The sequence below is a fragment of the Eumetopias jubatus genome, unplaced genomic scaffold (assembly GCF_037043125.1).
Source record: "Eumetopias jubatus isolate StellerSeaLion01/CBP00866 unplaced genomic scaffold, mEumJub1_p1.0 scaffold_10, whole genome shotgun sequence".
Lineage (NCBI taxonomy): Eukaryota > Metazoa > Chordata > Mammalia > Carnivora > Otariidae > Eumetopias > Eumetopias jubatus.
The window spans coordinates 102686358-102709055 of NW_028274816.1; the positions used below are offsets into that span (position 1 = coordinate 102686358).

Genomic DNA, 22698 nt, shown 5'->3' on the forward strand with positions numbered 1-22698 from the left:
GAGTCCCAGACAACTCCACCCCATGTCCCTGGCTCTCCTCCCCTCTGAGTAATGGGGAGAGCCATTGGGATTATGATGATTCTGTCTCCTTTGAAGCCATCTGATGAAACTCTGATTTTACCAGCCACTAGCACCTAGGAGGAACCTGGTGTGACACAAGCTGAATGGAATAATTTTATGGGTTGAGGGGACTCTTTGGAGGCATCTAACTAGCATATTTTGGAGAAAAAATTAGCTGAAGCATTAGGAAGGGAAACTATGCTGTATGCCAACCCCCACCCACCAATAAGGGTATAAAAGGACCATGGAGGAAGGAGAGACTCAAACCTCACAACATCCACCTGTATTGGCTTACCTGCTCTCCATCACCTCTCCCTGAACCATGCCTCACAACTGCTGCCTGCCCAACCTGAGCTGCCGCTCCACCTGCTCCTCCCGGCCCTGCGTGCCCCCTAGCTGCCACACCTGCACCCTGCCCGGGGCCTGCAACATCCCTGCCAATGTGGGCAACTGTGGCTGGTTCTGTGAGGGCTCCTTCAATGGCAGCGAGAAGGAGACCATGCAGTTCCTGAACGACCGCCTGGCCAGCTACCTGGAGAAGGTGCGCCAGCTGGAGCGGGAGAACGCAGAGCTGGAGAGCCGCATCCGGGAGTGGTGCCAGCAGCAGGTGCCCTTTGTGTGCCCCAGCTATCAGTCCTACTTCCGGACCATCGAGGAGCTCCAGCAGAAGGTGAGGGGGTGCCATGTGGGGGTGCAACAGCCGCTGACTGTCCTTGAACAATAAGACATTTTCAAGTTCAAATGGCCCTCATAGTAGACTCTTGTTTTCAGATTCTGTGTGCCAAGTCTGAGAACGCCAGGCTGGTGGTGCAGATTGACAATGCCAAGTTGGCCTCTGATGACTTCAGAACCAAGTACGTTGAGACTTTCAGGCTAGGTGACCTTTTAAGACCCCTGTGGCTCTCTCATGGTCTTATGGGACATTTCCTGGAAGGGAAGAGGCAGCCATCTCACCCTTTTCATTTCTCTTCTCAAGCCTGGCTTTATATAAAACCATTTTCAAACAGAAATCCAGACTCATATGCTGCATGCTCTTCAGTCTATATTGGTATTTCTGGAAGGCCTCCTTAAACTCCCAAATTCAGAGATTGACATGAACTATTCTTGGGGAATGGATTGGTTCTTGGGGAATAGTGGCATATTAACCAACAAAATAGAGAGGAAAATGAGAAACTCAATTTAATGAATCCCTGTGGGCACCTTCTGGTGTTAGGGTAAGTCAGGAGTCTCTCCAGTCTATCTGTGCAGAGCCTGAGGGAAACATGGGAGAAAAGAGGCAGTAAACTGTATTAGCTAAAAGAGATTGAGACCAGCCCATCCACAAGACACAGGACAGGGGGAATGGGATTCTTTCCTGCCTCATCCTCCCACTCTGATCTGTATGTGCAGGTACCACACTGAGCTGGGCTTGAGGCAGCTTGTGGAGTCGGACATCAACGGCCTGCGCAGGATCCTGGATGAGCTGACCCTGTGCAAGTCTGACCTGGAGGCCCAGGTGGAGTCCCTGCGGGAGGAGCTGCTGAGCCTCAAGAGCAACCACGAGGAGGTAAGAGGAAAAGGAAAAAAAAAGTAGGCTTCAGAGCCAAGACTTTAGCATCGGCAACCAGGAGGCAATTGCCATCAGGCTTCTTGAGTTGGGACCCCTCTCTGAAGAACTCAAGGTCAGCCAGAGAATGATGATCCTATATCCATAGCATAGACTGAGGTAGGTTGCTTATTCTCAAGCAGCTGGAGGAGGGTTGGGCAGGGGTTGGAGATGCTGAGGAAGGGCATCCATTTATTGAGCCCTGCTCTCTCCTCATCACTGTTAGTTTCTGAATTAGTTGGAGAGATGGAGGAAAAAGAAATAAGACATGCACCTCTCTTCAACGAGCTCCCATTCTAGTCTGGGGAGGTGGCCATGTAAAGACAACACATAATACAGGTAGAGGAAAAGAAGTAATATACGAGATGTACAAGCAGCATGTTCAGGGAATAATCCAGCCTACCTGGAAAGAGACAAAGAACTCTTCTCAGGCATGTCATGGGAAGGAGGAGGATTTCACACTTGGATGTTTCAATCTGGGGGAAGAGGCTGAGGAAAGACACAGAAGTGGTAGAGCAGATATATTGAATTTGGCCCATGGACTGATAAGGCTGGACATGCATTACCTATAGGGATGTGATGAGAAATGAGGTAGGACCTGCATATGCCAGGGAGTTTGGACTTAGTCTTACTGGAAATGTGAGCTTCTTTCAGGTTTCTGGGAAAGAGGTTGATGTAATCCTTATTTCAGTTTATTCCTACATCATATCTGTGTCAGTCTTGGGCCTCAGTGCATTTTTGTTGTGCTCATTTTCCTACAGTAGGAAGATAGACAGTAGATACATTTCTGTGGCTTATTCATTCTTCTTCTTCCCTCAGGAAGTCAACACCTTGCGCTGCCAGATTGGAGACCGCCTCAACGTGGAGGTGGACGCAGCCCCCACTGTGGACCTGAACCGTGTGCTCAACGAGACCAGGAGTCAGTATGAGGCCCTGGTGGAGACCAACCGCAGGGACGTGGAGGAATGGTTCACCACCCAGGTGGGCATCTCAGCGCATGGCCACTCAGGACCCTTGGCCCCTCGGGGCCCTTGCGGCAGGGTCTGACCCTGTCGTCTCCCCTGTGCTGTTTCAGACCGAGGAGCTGAACAAGCAAGTGGTGTCCAGCTCGGAGCAGCTGCAGTCCTGCCAGGCGGAGATCATCGAGCTGAGACGCACGGTCAATGCCCTGGAGATTGAGCTGCAGGCCCAGCACAACCTGGTGGGTGTTGTTCAGGGTACTGTCCACACTCTCCTGACCTCATGAAGCCTGGGACTTCTCTGGAACCCCATGGAGAAGCCCCCTGAGGAGCGGCTCTGTGACATTCTTTATCTTCCCCGCACAGAGGGACTCCCTGGAGAACACGCTGACGGAGACGGAGGCGCGCTACAGCTCCCAGCTGGGCCAGGTGCAGTGCATGATCAGCAACGTGGAGTCCCAGCTGGCTGAGATCAGGTGTGACCTGGAGCGGCAGAACCAGGAGTACCAGGTGCTGTTGGACGTCAAGGCCCGGCTGGAGTGTGAGATCAACACGTACCGGGGCCTGCTGGAGAGTGAGGACTGCAAGTGAGTAAGAGGCAAAGAACTCTGGAAAACATGTGGTGGGACTACAAGACATTGTGAGCATACACATTTGGGCCACATTTTCAACTCACAAAACAACATGCATTTATAGAGAATTCACTATGTGACAGTTAAGCAGAAATTGAAGGTCGAAAATGAAGGGCATACATCCCCTGCCTCAGAGAGCTAACAATGGAGAAGTGGTGGTGGAGAGATTGTTACAACAATAACTGTTGGGTAAGGCAGATTGTGTTAGTTTCATGAGAGCTCAAGAGTATGAGAACATATTTTTCAAAAGGACAATTTTCCACCTCAGCACAAAGCCTTCTGGGGTGGGGAGAAGGATTTGATAACAATTAAATTTGATTCCAACTATTTGTGACCACTGAGAATTCATGGGTTGTTTCATTAGGTACCTTAGGGCTCTCTCCACAATCCCCAATACACTCTAAATCTCTGTCCTCCCAGGCTCCCCTGCAACCCATGTGCCACCACCAATGCTTGCGGCAATTCCTGTGGGTCCTGTGGCAACTGTCAAACGCGTTGCTCTTAATTTAAGAACTTGCATCCTCTTTGAAGACAACAATGAAGCCATTCAGATCAAGCACAGGAAAAGTCCTTAGGTCATGCTTTTGTTGGAGTTCAGCTGCCAGTTAGAAGCCTAGCCATGCCAAATGTGATATTTCCAGACGGGGAAATGCTTTCCAGATTCAACAAGCAAAGACACACATCATTAACTTCCAATGTCTGGAAAATCCCTTCCTATTGAAGTTTGAGTGTCTTTGTTTCTAAAGATGTCCAGCTCCCTGTGATCTGAGCTCCAGGTATTACTTTTAGGGCATTTCCTGCATGTATTGTGTTTCCTGCTTTTCTTGCTTCTTTGGTATTCTCTGGAATGCAAGGAAGCTTCTTCATTTACTTCCCAATAAACTTTATTTCTCTGGCATAGTAAATGTGTTTTGCATTCATATTTATGTACTGTAAATAACCTGCTGTGGCTGTTTCATAAAAACACCCCTTTGTTAGAAAGAAATGCATTAAATGACTGACCCCAGCCAATATGTTCCACTGGTAAATACTGATGGGGAAGGATTCTGTCCTCCTGGGAGGCTCCCACCAAGGCGACACCGTGCAGAAAACCTGGCCTCCAGCACTTATGACCATCTTGCCTTGGCTGCAGGGTCCTTGGCAATACTGAGAGTCCTCCCCGAACCTCACTGCTATCTCCCACTGTCACCCTCATCACTCAGGGTTGATTCTCTGCTCCCCTTTCTCCTAAACTGCCTAAAGACCAGTTTCTGTAGAAACTGCTGAAAGAGAAGCTACCCTCTCCTTTCAACTTGTCAGCTGTACTGGTATCGCTAATATAGATACCTGCCTTTCCCTCAAAATGTACCTTCAATGATTTCCATAAACCCTCACACTCTGGGTCCTCTTGTTATATATCCTACTACCTGTTCTCCAGCTCCTATTAGCCTGACTTTCCCCTTTCTGTTGCAACTGGAGGAAATGCCTAGATCCTCTGCTGTGTTTCTTTTTCTCTATCCCTGTTCAGGAAGAACTAGCACCTCTATGCTGACAACTCCCAAAGCTCTCATTTTAGCTCAAGTCCTAGGTCTTCAGTTGCCCATAGGACAGTGTGACTTGGTATTATGTTGCCACATCACATTTAATTGGACTCCAACTTATCTTTGCCAGACTGGTTCCTCTTGTTACCCACTTGTTATACTCAGCATTTTGTAATTCAAAGACCCTTTAAATGCAGGCAAGCGCATCTCCCTACCTCCCTCTTTTCAAGTTCACTCTTTCCTCTAGGTCTTTATAAATAGGTCTATAATGTTCTTCTCTATCACTTTATTTCTTATAATTTCAAGAAAGACCAGTGTTCATTGTCTCCCCCAACAGACATTAATCTTACCCCCCACTTGACTCATACCTGAATTATTAAAGCTCTCAATTCTATCAGCCACCATCTCAACTCTTCATTTAATTTGACACTATCTAACCTACACAACTGCAATCAACCATCTCCTGTGTGTGTCACTACTGTGTGGAGCACTGAGAACACACAGATAAGTGAGCCCCAGTCCTAGCCCACAGCATGTTCATAGTTTAGAGTGGACAAGACAAAGAGACAACCCAGCTACAGACAAACAACAATGTGGCTCTAGAAAGGTGTAAATGAAGAATGATGAATTTCTGAAGTATGAGAGAAAGACTATACTCTCAGGGATCATTTCTATAGTTTGAAGGGTGAAAGAGTGGTAAAAAGAGGCTCCAAGAGGAGGTTGAGCTCAATCAGGGCTTTGAAAACACGAAAATTCCATTCATACAAATATTGTCTGCTTGTCTTTCAACAGAGACTCTATCTTCACCCAATTAAAGCCTAGTGTAAAACCATAGAATACTGTAATTGGAATAAAGGAACAGTAACACTAATAAGTATTCATGAGAAGGTTATTAAAACTTTAAGTACTTCCCTTCCAACTTCAATCAATGGTTACTATATGATATTAACATAATTCTGAAATAAAGTTTGATGGGGTATATTTGGACAGATGAGTGTGTGCCAGTCTGACAAGAGGGAAAGTTTTTATGAACATGAGCTATGCTTGGTAAAGAGATGAGTGTATCTAGAGCTCGACAGACCAATTTCTAGCTGGAGCAAAGCATAAATATGGTGGTGGAAGATGAAACTGCAAAGTAGTCATGGATGAGCATATCCGGTGGTGCTTTTCATGGTTATCTGTGAGATATGCTTATAAGGAAATTTGGCATATGATCTATCTGGCAGCTACATATAAGCTGGGTTGTGATGAGTCCTAGAAGTTGATGGGGTTGGGTGGGAAAGAAGGAAGAACAATTGGGAGGCTGATGACAGACAGTAGGCTGAGTTGGGGGGAGAGTGGTGGGCTGAGGGAGGGGTGGATTTCAGAGGCACAGCCCAGGATATGGAAGCTGATTGGAGGTAGAGGAACAATGGAGAGAGAAGGAAGGAAACTAGTACTGATTAAATACCTACTTTGGGTCAACATGAGGGACATTTTGGAGCCTGAGAAAATGAAACACCAGTGGAGCTCCAGTGGAGAGAGCTGGAAGAGAATGACTGGATTTGGGAGAGATGTCGGAGAATTACCTAAACAGAAATGATCAGTTAAGAGCTGTAGGAGTTGTTAAGACTGTCAAGGGGGATGATGTTAGACTAGGGATAACCTTGGGAACCACTGGGAGAAATGATGGAGTGGCTTCAGACTTTCCAAAGTCCCTGACATGAGGTTCCTCCTTGGTTTGGCCCAGTTCCCAAAGAGAGAGGTGACATCTGGTTATAAACAGTTGGAGTGGGAAGCAGCTGAGGCAACACAGAAGTCCAAAGAAGTTGGAGTTTTGATGGGGGGGATGGTCAATGCATCCTTCTCATGAATCCTCATTAGTGTTACTGTTCCTTATTTATTCCACTTTCAGTATTCTATGGTATACTTGGCTTTAATTAGGTGAAGATACTGTCTCTCTTGAAGGGTCAGGAGGATTGAGGATTCAGACAAGTCAGGGGACATAGCAGTAGGGAGATCATTGGTGACCATAGGGAGAGCAGGATCTATGGGATGCTGGGGGAAAAAGCCATACTTTAGTGGCTCTTTCACATCTGTTTCAAATCATCAACTTGATAGTAAACTTAATGCAAAAGTTCAACACAACATATTCTTACTGAACATGAAAGTTACTTTGCTTTATCCACTGTGTAGCTCTTTTTTTTTTTTTTCCCACTGTGTAACTCTTAAAATGTTTTGGCATCTGCTCTTCCCTTTGATCTGTAGAGCAGTCACATAAACAGGTTTTCATCCCTTCTCTGAGTGGTTCCCAAATCCAGCCTTCCCAGAAGACTAGGACTATTAAGTTATATTGTCTCGGACTGTTTCATGTTCTTCTTGACTCCTCTATTCTAGACTGGATAGAGTTAAAGACATACTGATGAACTTTGCATTTTTCTGATTCGGCTTGGTCCCTGAAGACCTCCAAACTCCATTCCCTTTGGGAGTTGAAGACTGAGTGTAAGAGAAACAATGGCAGCTCTAGAGAGGATGTGAGTAATAAGCACTGAATCTTATTTTGGGGTGCTGTACCTCTCTTTGCTCAGCCCATATTACTACTGACCTGGCTGATTCTCCATGTCCTCCCCTGCTTGTCCCTCATTGGAAATTTTGTTTGAGCATCTTCCCAAAGCCAAGCCTGTTGGTTTAATTCCTGGATCACCACCATAATTTCTCCCCTAAATGTGGTAAGGCTGGGTGATTGATAAATTTGCAACAGACACCCTTATGGAACAGTCTATGGATGCCATATATCTTGTTCTTATAAGCAGCTCTAACTGGGGCTGACCCAGCAGGGTGGGCTGGTGTTGGTATCAAACAGTGTTTCTGCTTTTCTAATTCTCCAGTGGGTAACTCTTCATCTCTTTTAGGCAAACATCAGTATCTTGGTCTGTGTGTGTCCAGTGATAGCACTCCTGGTCTCTCCTTGCCTTCATCTACATTGAAATAGAACAAATCTGTAAGTGGCCCAATATGTTACTTTGCATCTCCCAAAGCATGCAGTTTACATTTCTCATGATGAGCATTTTAAGTGCCAGTACCCGGCCATCAGAAAAGATGGTTTTGGGAAGGAATGGGGAGGCTTCCTAATACCTTTAAAGTTCTGCCAGGGGGAGGATGGTCTCAGCAGATCTACCCTGATTCCACTCTGTGGTTAAATGCCACTGGTGAGTTTGCATGTGATCTCTCCCACAGGAACAGCCTTGGCTTCCATAATAAACAGTATCTTTAAACCTCAGCTGCAAAATTTTCTCACATCTGGTGACCAGAAGCCTTACCACAGCGTCTGCCACAATTACATGGGCAGGTATAAAACCTTTTTGTTTGTTAGGATTTGATTTGCTCATCATGTTTATTGAAGGGTCATTGACTAGAGACAATGGCATTGCTTATGTAAAGGTAAAGATTCACAGCGCACAGTAAGTGGAATAAATAAAAAGCAACTGCCTTCCAGAATTCCTGGGAAATGACTCAAAACTTGGCTCTTTTCTCAATAAACCCAAATCCTCTCAGCTATTATAATCTAATGACCATGCAGCTATGCAGCAATCATGGTTATTTGTACTCAAGAGGTAGGAGTAGTCCTGTTTTCTAAACTCTACCCTCCACTTTTGAAGATACAGGGACATTTACCTCTGGGTCATTTTGCTCTGAGGTTCAAGCTGCCGTAATGGTTTAGGGATCCCTACGGACGTTTTTTTGCCAATCTACAACACAGCATTCCTTTCCTATTCTTTAAAAAAGTTCCATAGTCTAGATTTTTCTCTTTTGAAGCCTGGAGCATAGAAGAAGAAGGGAAACAGAAAAGCTAATGAATCTAGCTATTTGCTTTATCTGGTTCAATAGGGCTTTAATCAGTTTGGTACTGATTTTAAACCAGCACATCCATCCCATCTCTCTCTGAAGGTAGAAATTCAGGCAGGAGGGCAGAGAGTTGTGGATTGTGAATGTGGTTAAGGATGGCAGTACCTTCAAAGCATTATGCTCTGGGAGACCACACATTTACTCCAAATCTGCTGCCTTTCATGGAAGCATATTTGAAGCTCCACATTGGAAATGTCTTTCAGAACCACCCAAGAAAATGTACACTATTATTTTATAACCACAATGTGTTTCTGACCCATTAAAGACACTGCTAAGTTTGATTATTTATTCCACTCTCTAGGCTTGGTTCCAAATTATATCTGGCTGGTTTCAAAAATAAACACATCCTCAGAAGATGAAGATTTGCCTTCAATGAGGATAACCAAAAGAAAGTGTCCCAGACTGTGAGGTCAACTTTGTTAGAAGAGGTGATCTGAGTGGTAGCTGTAGAGGAGGAATTAGTACATAGCTTCCAAAAGGAACTGCTTTAAGGAGTGTCTGTCCTGTTTTGAGTACTGATCAATTAAACATAAAATCCTCATAGTTCGTATCTTCATCTGGAATAGCATGGGGGCAGAACATCTGTTTTCCAAAATGTGTTAATGGTCACAAGATGCTATTAAGCATATCATGATGTGGTGGTTTTTCAGGATCACATCCTTTGGAGAACTGGGCTTAGATGTTTCTCCTTCAAATCAACCAATGGTTTCCTTTTTTCAAGCTTTTAGCAGGTATTACAATTACTTACTTAGTAAACTTCCTTTCATTAGAATAGAAATGACTAGGGAACAGGCTTTTGTGTCCTGGCCCATTCTAATTTGGGAGAGGATACTGTCTAGTAGTGGTTGAGGTTCATTGAACTCAATTCATTTGTGCATTATTACATCTCAGCAGTGAGGAGATAGGAAGAGAGACAGTTGCTGTGTTGGAGAGAGCATGGCTGTTGGAGTCAGAAAGGTTTGGGTTTGAATGCTGCCTCACCTCATAGGAGCTCTGGAACCGTAGGAAACCTCTCGGAGGCTTGGTGTCCTCATCTACCCCCACAGGGTTTTGTGAGGCCTGAAGGAGATAATGCATATGAGGTGTTTTGAACAGTGGGTGCTCAGTAAGCAGGAGGCATTGTGATGACACCCATGTTGTGTGTAAGGGTAGGTATTCCCAAGTTGTTCATTTTCTGTGAACATTGAGTAATAGTAGAAATGGAGCTTGGGGGGACTACGTACAGCCCCCTAAGGAGAGGGGAGAATTGCCTCCATCTTGCCTGGATGGAAGATCAAAGGGCTATTCAACAGGATGGCCTCGTAGGTCTGATCTCAGCTTCCAGGATTCCCTACCAAACAGTCTAGTCTCCAGGTGGGCTTCCTTAAATGGCTTTTCTCACAGAGTCTTCACTGAACAGAAGCTGGATGAGGCATAGACGTTTCCTCCTTTAGGAGATAGAGGCATAGACGTGCCCCTCTCTGGGGGACAGGGTACAGCTGTCAACCCCAAATCAACACCCTGTGAACAAGGGCTGTTGTTGGCAAGGTAATGGGTTGGTCACTTTGAAGGTCTTACTTAACCAACCAGCATAATTGGTGAGGAGTCCTGACTTAGCAGGAAGCCAGGGTAAAGCATTTTATGAGGTAAAGGACTCGCGTGAGGTGGCTAAATAACAAATGGAAAAATGGGTAAATAGGGTAAAAGGGGGCTAATGGTGCATGTGGTCACCACACCCATGGCTGACAGAATATAAAGCCCTGGAAAGGACCAGGGCTTACACCAGAGAGAGGAATCAGCTTTTGAAACTGACCTTCAGAGCTCCACTCCCTCCAGCACCATGCCTTACAACTGCTGTCTGCCCAACATGAGCTGCCGCTCCACCTGCTCCTCCCGGCCCTGCGTGCCCCCCAGCTGCCACACCTGCACCCTGCCCGGGGCCTGCAACATCCCCGCCAATGTGGGCAACTGTGGCTGGTTCTGTGAGGGCTCCTTCAATGGCAGCGAGAAGGAGACCATGCAGTTCCTGAACGACCGCCTGGCCAGCTACCTGGAGAAGGTGCGCCAGCTGGAGCGCGAGAACGCGGAACTGGAGAGCCGCATCCGGGAGTGGTGCCAGCAGCAGGTGCCCTTCGTGTGCCCCAGCTACCAGTCCTACTTCCGGACCATCGAGGAGCTCCAGCAGAAGGTGAGGCGGTGGCCACCACGCTGCCGATTTAGTTAACTATTCATTTACATTTAACATACCAACTTCTGAAATGGATCTAAGACTATTCAAAACTACAGTAATAAAGACATTGACTTCATTGGCTTAGGTAGGACACATCAAATCATCTTAGAAAATCTATTTGGAAAGCCCCACGGGGAAGGATATGGACTGGGATAGGGTAAGACCTTAGACCACGATCAGTCATTGCAATCTTACATCGCTTCTTACTGAAACCAGAGTATCTGATTGTTTTAGTTCTATTATGATACCCTGGTCTTGTTTTTAGGCTTACAGCATTAAAAAATATGCACCTGAAATATTTCTTGGAGCTAGTAATTTCCTAAGTGGATCCTCAAATACTTAAAGCCTTCCAACGCTGTAGCAGGAGACAGTGTCCGTAGCAAAGCAAAAGAGCTGTTGACCCCATAAGCCTCACTAATATACACAGACCCTGTACCATCCACTAGAGCAAGCATGCAGGTGAGAATTCAGGGCCAGAAATGCAGGAGTAGAAGTGGAGATACGAGTCAGCATAGGGGCGCCTGGGTGGCTCAGTTGTTAAGCGTCTGCCTTCGGCTCAGGTCATGATCCCAGGGTCCTGGGATCGAGCCCTGCATCGGGCTCCCTGCTCTGCAGAAAACCTGCTTCTTCTTCTCCCACTCCCCCTGCTTGTGTTCCTTCTCTTGCTGTGTCTCTTTCTGTCAAATAAATAAATAAAATCTTAAAAAAAAGAGTCAGCATAGAGGTGGGACTAATACATGGTGGAGGTCAGGGAAGGCTTCCCAGAAGAGGAATATCTGAGTAGGGTTAGATGGATGAGCAGGAATTTATATTCAATGGCACAAGCCTTCGATTCTCTGAGGAGACTAACTGTCCACTGCTCAGTAGTGCTAGCAAAGTGAATGCCAGCTAGGGGCCGTGCAATTTGAAGATCATGCATTCATTTGCCCATATTTACTGTACACAAGGCACAGTGCTTGAGTGAGGGATAAAGTACAGAGTGAGACAGTCTCTTTCCTTCAGGAGCTCATAGTCTAATAGGGGAGACAGACTGGAGTGAAGGGGAGAAGCGTAACTGGCTAAGTGCAAAATATTGTTGGGAGTGCATGGAGGAAGTGACCCCCTGTAGGAGCCGGGGCTGGAGGGAGAAGGTGGGTCATGCAAGAGGTCTTGCTGGTGGGTGAGGACATCCTGGAGCATTCCAGATAGAAGGAGAAGCTCTGTGCAAAAGCATGGACAAGGGCAATATGACAAAGAGTGGAAAGAGGTCAGCAGGACTAGGAGAAGGGGATGTGAGGGTAGGAAAACCAGCCTGTTCTGGTTTGGCTGGGATTTTTCTGGGTTTAGCATCCCGGGAGCCTCCTACTTCTAAGCAAACTGAGACACAGGTCACTCTAAGGGAGGCTTAATATCCAGTATGCTCAATTCCTGAGGGAAGCCAGAGGCAGACGGAGAGAATTCATGACAAAGGACACATTTCTCCTTGACTGTTATAGTTTTGAAATGAACAGTGCTATTAATTAACCCTTCTTTTATCCCCAAACTGAAAATCTGAGAAGACTCAAAGCTATTTGGCAGGAATGTGTATTTGAAAAAAAAAAAAAAAGCTTTTCACTGTAAGGCACAAGACACTCCTTAGTATAACTCATTTCATAATGAATCCTTCCCCAGATCCTGTGCAGCAAGTCTGAGAATGCTAGGCTGGTGGTGCAGATTGATAATGCCAAACTGGCTGCAGATGACTTCAGAACCAAGTAAGATCTTCCTAATGATCAGTGCAATCTTATAATTGACAGGCTAAATTGCAATGTGATGAAATCTGTCCTGGGTGCATTTAAGCAGAAGTTGTCTGGGATGGCATTGGGAGGATTCTTGCACTGGGTTAGTTAGGTTAAATGTCAGTTTCCTCACTGAATGCAAGAATGCTGTGTTTTAAGCTTATTTTTAAGGAATGAAAGAAATCACCCATTCTTTCTCTTTTTCAACTTAATACGTGGACCAAGTTTAAAAGTGAATTTCACACCTGTTTCTTAGTATGGGTTCATCACTATCAGCCCATCAGAAAAAAAGTTATTAAATCAAAAAAAGAGGCAAAATCCATTTCAGAATATCATTTTTTCTAGGTGTGATCATTACAATCATAAGAATCCTTTGCATTTGAATTTTTGTGGGACTTTATAATTTACAATGTATTTGTAATTACTATGTCATTTCTTCATCTTCAGACCAACCCTGTGAAGTGTTAGTTTGGTTTCCATTTTATAGATGAAGAAATCAAGGCTCAAAGACATAAAGGAATTTATCCACAGTCATAACTGCAAGTCTGAACCTGATTTCTAATTCAGTGTTTTTATCACAAGACCAGGTTGCTTTCAAGGTGGTTGGAAAGATGTCGAGACAATCTGTATAACAGACTTATGAAGTTCACCAACTCACTTAAAGAGGCAAGATAGGGCTTAATCCATAGCAGCCTGTGCAAATTCTCAGAGCAAATGCAGTTAATATCAGATTAAAACTGTGGAGATAGGCCCCCCACCAATACCTTCTCTGTGGATCTCAGGGAGGAAATAGGTCTTTTTACTCAGCACAGTGGTATTTTTTTCCCCTTCCAAAAAGGAAACTTTTTAAAAAATTCAAAAACTTCCAAAATGTAAAGAATTTGACTAGGTCGGCCAAGTAAATCCCTGGAAAAAGTCTTCTTTTTTGACTCCCTTTGACCTTCCCCTGTGTGCGCAGGTACGAGACAGAGCTGGGCTTGCGGCAGCTGGTGGAGTCAGACATCAATGCCCTGCGCAGGATCTTGGATGAGCTGACCCTCTGCAAGTCTGACCTGGAGGCCCAAGTGGAGTCCCTGAAGGAGGAGCTGCTGAGCCTCAAGCAGAACCATGAGCAGGTGAGGGAGTCCCAGTCCCCATCATCTCATATGGAGAGTTCCATACCCCTCCTGAGCAGGATAAGGTTGGTCTTTGCTAACCACCCTAGAGCTAACGCAACATTTTGCTGCTTGCTCAAAACACACTTGGGGGATTTTGGGGGAATGAGTCATAAGCTTACCTCTTTTACCTAAAAGAATGTGGTCAGCTGACTTATTTCTACCTGGGGCCAGATATATGGCCAAAAGTCCACACAAAGATCTTTAAAGTAATTCCTACTGCTTGACAAGATCTATTATCTTCTGAAGGTGCCAAATTAAGGACCAAGACTAGAAAGAGACAGCAAACTTCCTCATATTATATGTCACCTGATACTAGAACCCAATGGATGGATGGATGGATGGATGGATGGGAAAAATGAGAGAGATGAAGGAATTTAAATAATGGTTGAGGCAGACTTCATGGTTGAATGTAATATAGGATGTCAGATGCCTGTATCAAAGATTAGATGTTTTGAAGAAAAGAAGACTACCCCAGGTAGACAGTATATAAGGGTAGAAGACTATGAAATAAATGGGAGGAGTTATACCTGGTTTCTCTACATTTAAGTAGCAATAATTATAAACTAGATACCATGCCAGATCTATCACTGAGCAAAGGGAAAATCAGAAAGAAATGATAGAATCTTGGATTGGAAAGAAACATTAGCAATCGCTTATTCAAGCAGCCTCATCGTGCAGATGAGGAGACACTCAGACAGGAGGCCTGAATCATACAGAGGCAACCTAGCTGGGTTCTACATCAACTGGGCTTCAACTCATATTTTCTAATTCCACTGCTATCTTCTCCCCACCATACTGGACTCACTCAAAGAGAGTTTATTTATAGACTTTTTTTCCCCTGTGGGTTCATTCGTCCCCCTTCCTCCCTCAGGAAGTCAACACCCTGCGCTGCCAGATTGGAGACCGCCTCAACGTGGAGGTGGACGCAGCCCCCACTGTGGACCTGAACCGTGTGCTCAACGAGACCAGGAGTCAGTATGAGGCCCTGGTGGAGACCAACCGCAGGGACGTGGAGGAATGGTTCACCACCCAGGTGGGCATCTCAGCGCATGGCCACTCAGGACCCTTGGCCCCTCGGGGCCCTTGCGGCAGGGTCTGACCCTGTCGTCTCCCCTGTGCTGTTTCAGACCGAGGAGCTGAACAAGCAAGTGGTGTCCAGCTCGGAGCAGCTGCAGTCCTGCCAGGCGGAGATCATCGAGCTGAGACGCACGGTCAATGCCCTGGAGATTGAGCTGCAGGCCCAGCACAACCTGGTGGGTGTTGTTCAGGGTACTGTCCACACTCTCCTGACCTCATGAAGCCTGGGACTTCTCTGGAACCCCATGGAGAAGCCCCCTGAGGAGCGGCTCTGTGACATTCTTTATCTTCCCCGCACAGAGGGACTCCCTGGAGAACACGCTGACGGAGACGGAGGCGCGCTACAGCTCCCAGCTGGGCCAGGTGCAGTGCATGATCAGCAACGTGGAGTCCCAGCTGGCTGAGATCAGGTGTGACCTGGAGCGGCAGAACCAGGAGTACCAGGTGCTGTTGGACGTCAAGGCCCGGCTGGAGTGTGAGATCAACACGTACCGGGGCCTGCTGGAGAGTGAGGACTGCAAGTGAGTAGCCAGCAGACTACACCCCTGCAAGGCACACACATAGTTTTACTCAAGGACAAAACAGAGACTTTGCAGGTCAAGTTTCAGAAACCAATATGCCTGTAGAGACCAGAGTTTTCTGTTGCGGTAGTGTATCATGGAGAGTATTTTTTGCTGTCATTATCTGGAGGAAAGGTATTTTCTGTTCCAAAAGATACTCATGAGACTTGATTGTTTTCTCCAACTGGTGAACTTTTGGAGGCTGATGCATAAACAAAGCTTTGTACCTTCACGGTTGGTCTGTCACAGCAAAAGGGAAAACAAAACTGCAACAACCATTACATGTATTTGAATAGTGCTTTCAGATTTAACCCACACTTTCAAACCCACTGTCTCATTGATCCTTGTTGGAATCATCTGAGGCAGGAAGAATGGGGACAGTATAACCATCTTATAGATGAGCATTTGAATACTGAAGGAGAAGACAATTCGTTAGCTCATGGAGTACAGCACTCGTCACCTGACAGTATTTTCATGAACACATTCTGTGTGGTAGGTATTACCAATTCCGTCTTGCAGGCGAGGAGGCTGAGGCTCAGAGGGGTGAAGTGACTTCCCCATGACTCCAGGGTTATGGAATGAGGGCTGGAATTCCACCTTCAGTTTTCTTTGCTCTTTTCTGTCACTGTCTCAAAGCTCTGTAAAAAGGAGCAATCCAAACAAAGCTTTGGCTTCCTCAGATGTTGGAGAATGGTTTCTGCTTTCTGTCTCCTTGGGTTGAGCTCTCTCCTTTTAAAAATGATCCCTCTCATGCTGACCAACTATTAATTCTGTGTCCCAGGCTGCCCTGCAACCCCTGTGCCACTACCAACGCATGTGACAGGCCCATCGGACCCTGCGTCACCAATCCCTGCACGCCGTGTGGCCCACGCTCCCGCTGTGGGCCCTGCAACACCTTTGGATGCTAGATATCTTGGGGCCAGCAAGAGGATTGCATGAAGACAGAAGGACCATCGATGGACCAGCCCTACTTCTCTGACAAGCATCAGCCACAGAAGCCCGCCCCAGGCAACCCCATAAATCACGGTCTGGAAGGAGAACAAATGCCCAGGTGTGGCCTGACTCTGAGCTGAGCCCACCAGATCCCCTTCATTCAAGGCTGCTCTCTTATAGTCATTCTGTGACCTGGTGGTCTGATAGGTCTGGGCTGCGAAGACGTCCTACCAGGTGTGTTGTGGTTCTCTCTGTTGCTTTGACCTTCCTTGCAGGTCCCTAAATCCCTTTGTAAATCTAATAAACTTTCCTCATGCAAAGCAGTGATGGTTCTCATTTGTATTCATTCTTTCCAAAGTGTTCACTCTGTATGTGCTTCTTATAAAGCCACTTGAAAGCACAGGAGGACTGTGTCATTAATGTCTTCCTCACCATTAATTAACATTCATTAGGTACAGTGAGCCTGGTGTCCACTTGGGCCTGCCAGGAACCAGTGGGGCCACTAAGGCAAGAGGCCTCATTTAAATGTGGTGAATATTCACCATGGGAGCTGACTCAGTACTGCACCTGTAGAATGTTAACATTTCTAGAAAGTTCTATTCTTTCTTTCCAAGTGCCTGTAGGAAGAGGGACAGAAGCCAACATTTACTGAACACCAACCACGTATCAGGAGCTGTATGAGTCATTTTCTTTCTAATTCACAGAGTAAGAAGAAAAGAGCTCATTGTCAGTTGCACATGAGGTATGACTGTGAGGGAATGAAACCCATCTCTAACAAGCACCCTGATCTTATGCATCAACACTGTCACAAGAAGGAGAGATGATGCTCTTAGTACCCCAGACATCTCTGAAACTTTCCTTTGGGAAATACTGAAGAATTTGTAACAGTAAAAGGGGCATCTCTTACATCTGATTAATACCCAACAGATTTTTAAAGTGTTTCTCTACTTGTTTGACTTTTGTAACCACGAGAACTAAAATTGGATTTGGGGACCAGCTCCCTTCCCTACCCCGAAAGAAGTTCTTCAGAATCCAACTAGGGTATTAAGTCTCTGGTCTCTGCCAGTACTCAAGTGACAGATATACTGGTGCTCTGCCCCTGCTGGTGCCTATTGATGTCTGGCTATGCTCGATGGCTTCCACAGCTGTGCATGCTCTGGCCTGTGCAAGGCCACTGTCCTGTCTTGGGCTAAACTGCTAGTTATGTCTTCTCTCCTTGAGATGAAGCTGGTACTATGTCCCCCCGTTATGACGATGGCCACTCCAACGTGGGTCATAAATACTTGTCTTAACACATTCTGGTTCTCTTAGCATCCGCTCTGCTGCTGTTGATATTTCGGGTGCTGCTGGAGCTCCCTTATCCAGACCTCAGGCACAGCCCTGGAAGATGACAGAGTGACACTTCATGCTGTGCTCAGAACGTCCCAGGCCTGGTTGGCATACTTTGGCCTCTCTCCCTTCCTTCCCAGGAGCTACCTGCATGTGTCTTATGAATTCCTTATGCACTCTATGCCATCCATTCTCTGTACGTGTTGGGACCACTGTCCACCCACAGGAACCAGCACCTGCCTTTATGAGGGACAGGTGCTTTCCAGACACCCAGTTCTCTGCCTTGTGAGTGAGAGCTCCAGTTTGTCAGCAAAGTGAATACACCTTTTCATATTGTTCAGTGTGCAAAGCGTCAAACAAAACTTTGCATCTATGTTAGACAAGGCTGTGTCAGTGGGACAACCGGGTCTGGGGGAGGCTGTCCTGAGGCTTGGTCTCTGCCACAGTGCTTTCTTTGGTGAAGAAGAGAAAGGAGTGTCAGGGAAATCACTTTGTCCCAGAACAAAGCCAAACTGATTTCTGAGATGTCTGGATGGGGTTCAGTGTTACTACTCGCCTCACACAGGGGGCAAGACACATGGTGCTGAAGTCCACTGCCACGGATCTATGATTTGTGACTTGGTGTAACAAGGTACTGTTGCTATTTCTTATTTTAAATCGTTAATTATGAAATATTTCAAACATCTGAAAGTACAAAACAATAAGACATCTATAAATTCACAACCAAGATTTAAGAGATGCTAACCTTGTATTGTGTTTATGCCATTGCTTTGGGGTTTTTTATTCGTTTATTTGGTTGGTTTGGTTTCTGGAAATAAAATGTTACGAGTTGACATAAAACTCCGCCTTTATCCATCCGTCTCCCCCTCCTTTCCCCTAAAGGTAATTGCTATTCTGAACTCGGTGGTGTAATATTCTCCAGTTAAAACATTTCTAAAAATTATACATGGTTGTATCCGTGTACAGTGTGTGTGTGTTTCACTTTAGCAGTTTAAGCTAGAAAATGTAAGTGGTATAAATCTTACCGTTAATTTTCTCCATTCAACATTATGTTTCTGAGATTTATCTGTGTTAATACACGTTATTCTTGTAATTTATTTTAACTTCTTTGTAGTATTTCATAATGAAAACATCATGTTTTTATTTACTTACTCCACTGCTGAGGGACAGTTAGGGTGTTTTTTTCTTCCTTTCTTCCTCCCTCCCTTCTTCCTTCCTTCCTTCCTCCCTTCCTTCCCTCCTTCCTTCCTTCCTTCATCATTATAAACAGTGTTGCAAGAACATCCTTGCCAATGTCTCTTTATGTACCTGTGTGAGTGAGTCTCTAGAGCAGTGGTTCTCAAAGTGTTTCCTGGGAACCTGGGAAGCCGTTAGAAATGCAAATTCTTCAGTCTTACCCCAGACTTACCAATTCCAAAACTCTGGGGGTGGGGCCCAGCAAATCTGTTTTTTGTTTTGTTTTGTTTTACAACTTTGTAAAAAAGTTCTGGGTATATATCCAAATGAAATGAAGTCACTGCCTCAAAGAGATTATCTGCACGTCCATGTTCAATACAGCATTATTCGCAATAGCCGTGATATGGAAACAGATGTTTGTAGATATGGATAGCCAAATACAGAAAAAAATATATACAATAGAAGGGCAGAAAAGGAAGGCGATCTTTTTTTTTTTTTTAAGATTTTATTTATTTGACAGAGAGAGACACAGTGAGAGAGGGAACACAAGCTGGGGGAGTGGGAGAGGGAGAAACAGGCTTCCCACCGAGCAGGGAGCCCGAAGTGGGGCTCGATCCCATGACTCTGGGACCATGACCTGAGCCGAAGGCAGATGCTTAATGACTGAGCCACCCAGGCGCCCCAAGGTGATCTTCTTTTAAAAACTTATTTTATTTAAATTGAATTAGTTAACATATAGTGAGTGTATCATTAGTTCTAGATGTGAAGTTCAGTAATTCCTCAGTTGCATATAACACCCAGTGCTCATTACAACATGTGTCCTTCTTAATGCCTGTCTCCCCGTTACCCCATCTCCCATCCACCTCCCCTCCAGCAACCCTCAGTTTGTTTCCTATGATTAAGAGTCTCTTATGGTTTTTCTCCCTCTCTCATTTTGTCTTATTTTATTTTTCCCTCCTTTCCCCTATGATCCTCTGTTTTGTTTCTTAAATTCCACGTATGAGTGAAACCATATGATAATTGTTCTTTTCTGATTGCCTTATTTCATTCAGCATAATACCCTCCAGTTCCATCCACGTCAATGTAAACTGTAAGATTTCATCAAAAAGAAGGCAATCTTGTCATTTGTGATAATGTGGACGGAACTTGGAGGACATTATAAGCCAGACACAGAAAGACAAATATTGCATGGTCTCTCTTTCTATGTTTTAAACATTTTTTTAAATTAAAAATACTTTTTTGAGTATAGTTAACACACAATGTTACACACAATTTCTGCATGATCTGTCTTACATGTGAAATCTAAAAATAAAGTTGAACTCATAAAAGCAGAGAGGGACTAGGGGGGTGAGGAAGATTGAGTGATGTTGGTCAAAGGGTGAAGTTTCAGTTATAGAGGATGAATATACTTTGTAGATCTAATATACAGTTTGGTAATGACAATTAATAATACTGCATTGTATTTTTTGGAAATATTCCAAGAAGATAAATCTTAAATCTCAGCATGTACATACGCACACACACCCAATACGGCATGATTCACAATATCCTTATTGTGGTAACCAGGTAGAGGTGATGGGTAAGTTATTCAACTTGATTGTGGTGATCCTTCCACAATGTATGCATATGCATATAAAGCATCAAGTGGTACACCCAACAATCTGTTTTCACTTTCACATTTGAGAAGCACCACCAGACTTAGCAAATACTATCAATAAACATGGGCATGATGGCATCTTGTTTTAGTCTGCAGCTTTTTTATTCCTAGTGAAATTAAGCATTTAAAAATCGTTTTTATTGCTCATTCAGGTTTCTTTTTTGTAAATTCAATTCCATGATCATGGAATGCCTACAATGTCCTAAAACTGTCCTAGGTGTTGGGCCACGGGCGTGAAAGAAATGAAGACCTACTCTCAATGAGCTTACTTTCAGGTGGAGAGACAGGCAGTAAAAAGAGTCAGACAAACATGATTGTGTCAAGTGGTAGGTACTAAGAAAAAAAAATAAAGCCGGGTGTTACAGACTGTGTCCCCCAAATTCTCATGTTGAAATCCTAGCCCCCGTTGTGATGGTATTGGGAAATGGGCCTTTGGGAGCTGATTAGTTCTGAGGGTGGAGCCTTCATGAATGGGGTTAGAGCCATTATAAACAGAGACCCCAGAGAGCTCCCCCACCCCTTCTGCCATGAGAAGACATAGAATACTGCTGCCTCTGAACCAGGAAGTGCGCCCTCACTAAACACTGAATGTGCAGGAGCCTTGATCTTGGACTTTCCAGCCTCTAGACTTGGCAAATAGGTTTCTATTTTTATAACAACCCAGTCTATGGTGCTCTGCTACAGCAGCCCGAATGGACTAAGGCACTGGGCAATGGGACTGACAGGGATGGGGGATGAAGACTTTCAGATAGGCTGGTCAAGGCACTGAACGTCTGATGAAAAAAAGTAGGCTTTAGTTTATTTCTATTTAATTTTACTACTGACACATTGGGATTTATTTTAAAAATCTTATTTTGTGCTTTCTATTAATCATGATTTTTTTTTTCTTTGCTTCTTGCTTTCTCCTTTCCTGACATTTATTGGAATGATCTTGTTTTCTTGGTTGATATGTATTCTTAACTTTTAAATGTGCAAACTTAACACTATCTAATTCTCTCTTCCTGCTTACAAAACAAGGTGCAAAGAAGTTTCGATTTATCTTCTTTATTTTTTAAGTTTTACCTTGTTTTTACACTACAAAATTTGGTCATTGTTACTATTATTTTTAGACTTTCCTTCACGTTTACCGGTTTGTTTGCTTACAATGCTTCTCATACTTTCTTGCTCCTTTCTGGTTTTAATTTCTTGTTTTCTGACATACATTCTTTGGTAGTTCTTATGAAACCTGTAAGTGATAAGTTTTCTCAGTTATTGTGTGAAAACGTGTCTCCTTAGTGGTTCCTCCTGAATGATGGTTTAGTTTGGTGTGAAATTCCAATAGGCGGCTATTTTCCTTCAGCATTTTGAAGATGTTACACCATGTCTTTGGGTTTTGTTGTCGGCACTGAAAAGCATATTGCCAATCTAAGTGTGGTTCCATTTTGGTAATCCTTTTACTTATTTTTTTCTTCTCTTTGTTTCTAAGATTGTCTTTTTTTTTTTTTTTAAGATTTTATTTATTTGACAGAGATAGAGAGAGAGCACAAGCAGGGGGAGCAGGAGAGGGAGAAGCAGGCTTCCCGCTGAGTAGGAAGTCCGATGCAGGGCTCGATCCCAGGACCCTGGGATCATGACCTGAGCCGAAGGCAGCTGCTTAACCGACAGTCACTGAGGCGCTCCCGTCTCTTTGTCTTTAAGTGTTGTCTTTAGTGTTATGCCTCCCTATGTTATGTCTAGGGGTGGTTTTGTTTTCCTAATTAGGATTGATGTGCTTCTTGAATTGATTCATGCCTTTCAACCCCAGTGGAAAATTCTCAGCCATTGTATTTTTTGAATATTACTTCTGTTCTATTCTATTTTCCACTTCTGAATTTTTTTAAAGATTTTATTTATTTATTTATTTATTTGTCAGATTGAGAGAGAGAGAACACACAAGCAGGGGCAACGGCAGGCAGAGGGAGAAGCAGGCTCCCTGCCGAGCAGAGAGCCCGATGTGGGACTGGATCCCAGGACCCTGGGATCATGACCTGAGCCAAAGGCAGCTACTTAAACCAACTGAACCACTGAGGCGTCCCTGAATTTCTTTAAAAAAAAAATAGCTTTATTGAAGTATAATTCATTTAACATAAATATAATCCACATACCACAAAATTCACCCATATAAAGTTTACAATTCAATGGCTTTTAATGTATTCATAGAGTTGTATAACCATTACCACAATG

The 22698-nt window shown here is 44.6% G+C and overlaps 2 protein-coding genes across 2 annotated transcripts; both read left to right on the forward strand.

Annotated features, from left to right (window-relative positions):
- The first annotated feature begins 275 nt into the window (after positions 1-275).
- On the forward strand, positions 276-3741 carry LOC148163456 (keratin, type I cuticular Ha1-like). The gene is made up of 7 exons (XM_088027293.1): positions 276-730; positions 832-914; positions 1450-1606; positions 2465-2626; positions 2721-2846; positions 2971-3191; positions 3657-3741. Exons 1-7 carry the CDS (start codon positions 383-385, stop codon positions 3739-3741), a joined length of 1182 nt encoding a protein of 393 aa, XP_087883419.1. The 5' UTR covers positions 276-382.
- A 6719-nt stretch (positions 3742-10460) lies between these two features.
- LOC114203677 (keratin, type I cuticular Ha3-II) lies at positions 10461-16309 on the forward strand. Its single transcript, XM_088027294.1, has 7 exons — positions 10461-10808; positions 12501-12583; positions 13566-13722; positions 14636-14797; positions 14892-15017; positions 15142-15362; positions 16183-16309. Exons 1-7 carry the CDS (start codon positions 10461-10463, stop codon positions 16307-16309), a joined length of 1224 nt encoding a protein of 407 aa, XP_087883420.1.
- Positions 16310-22698: the final 6389 nt, after the last annotated feature.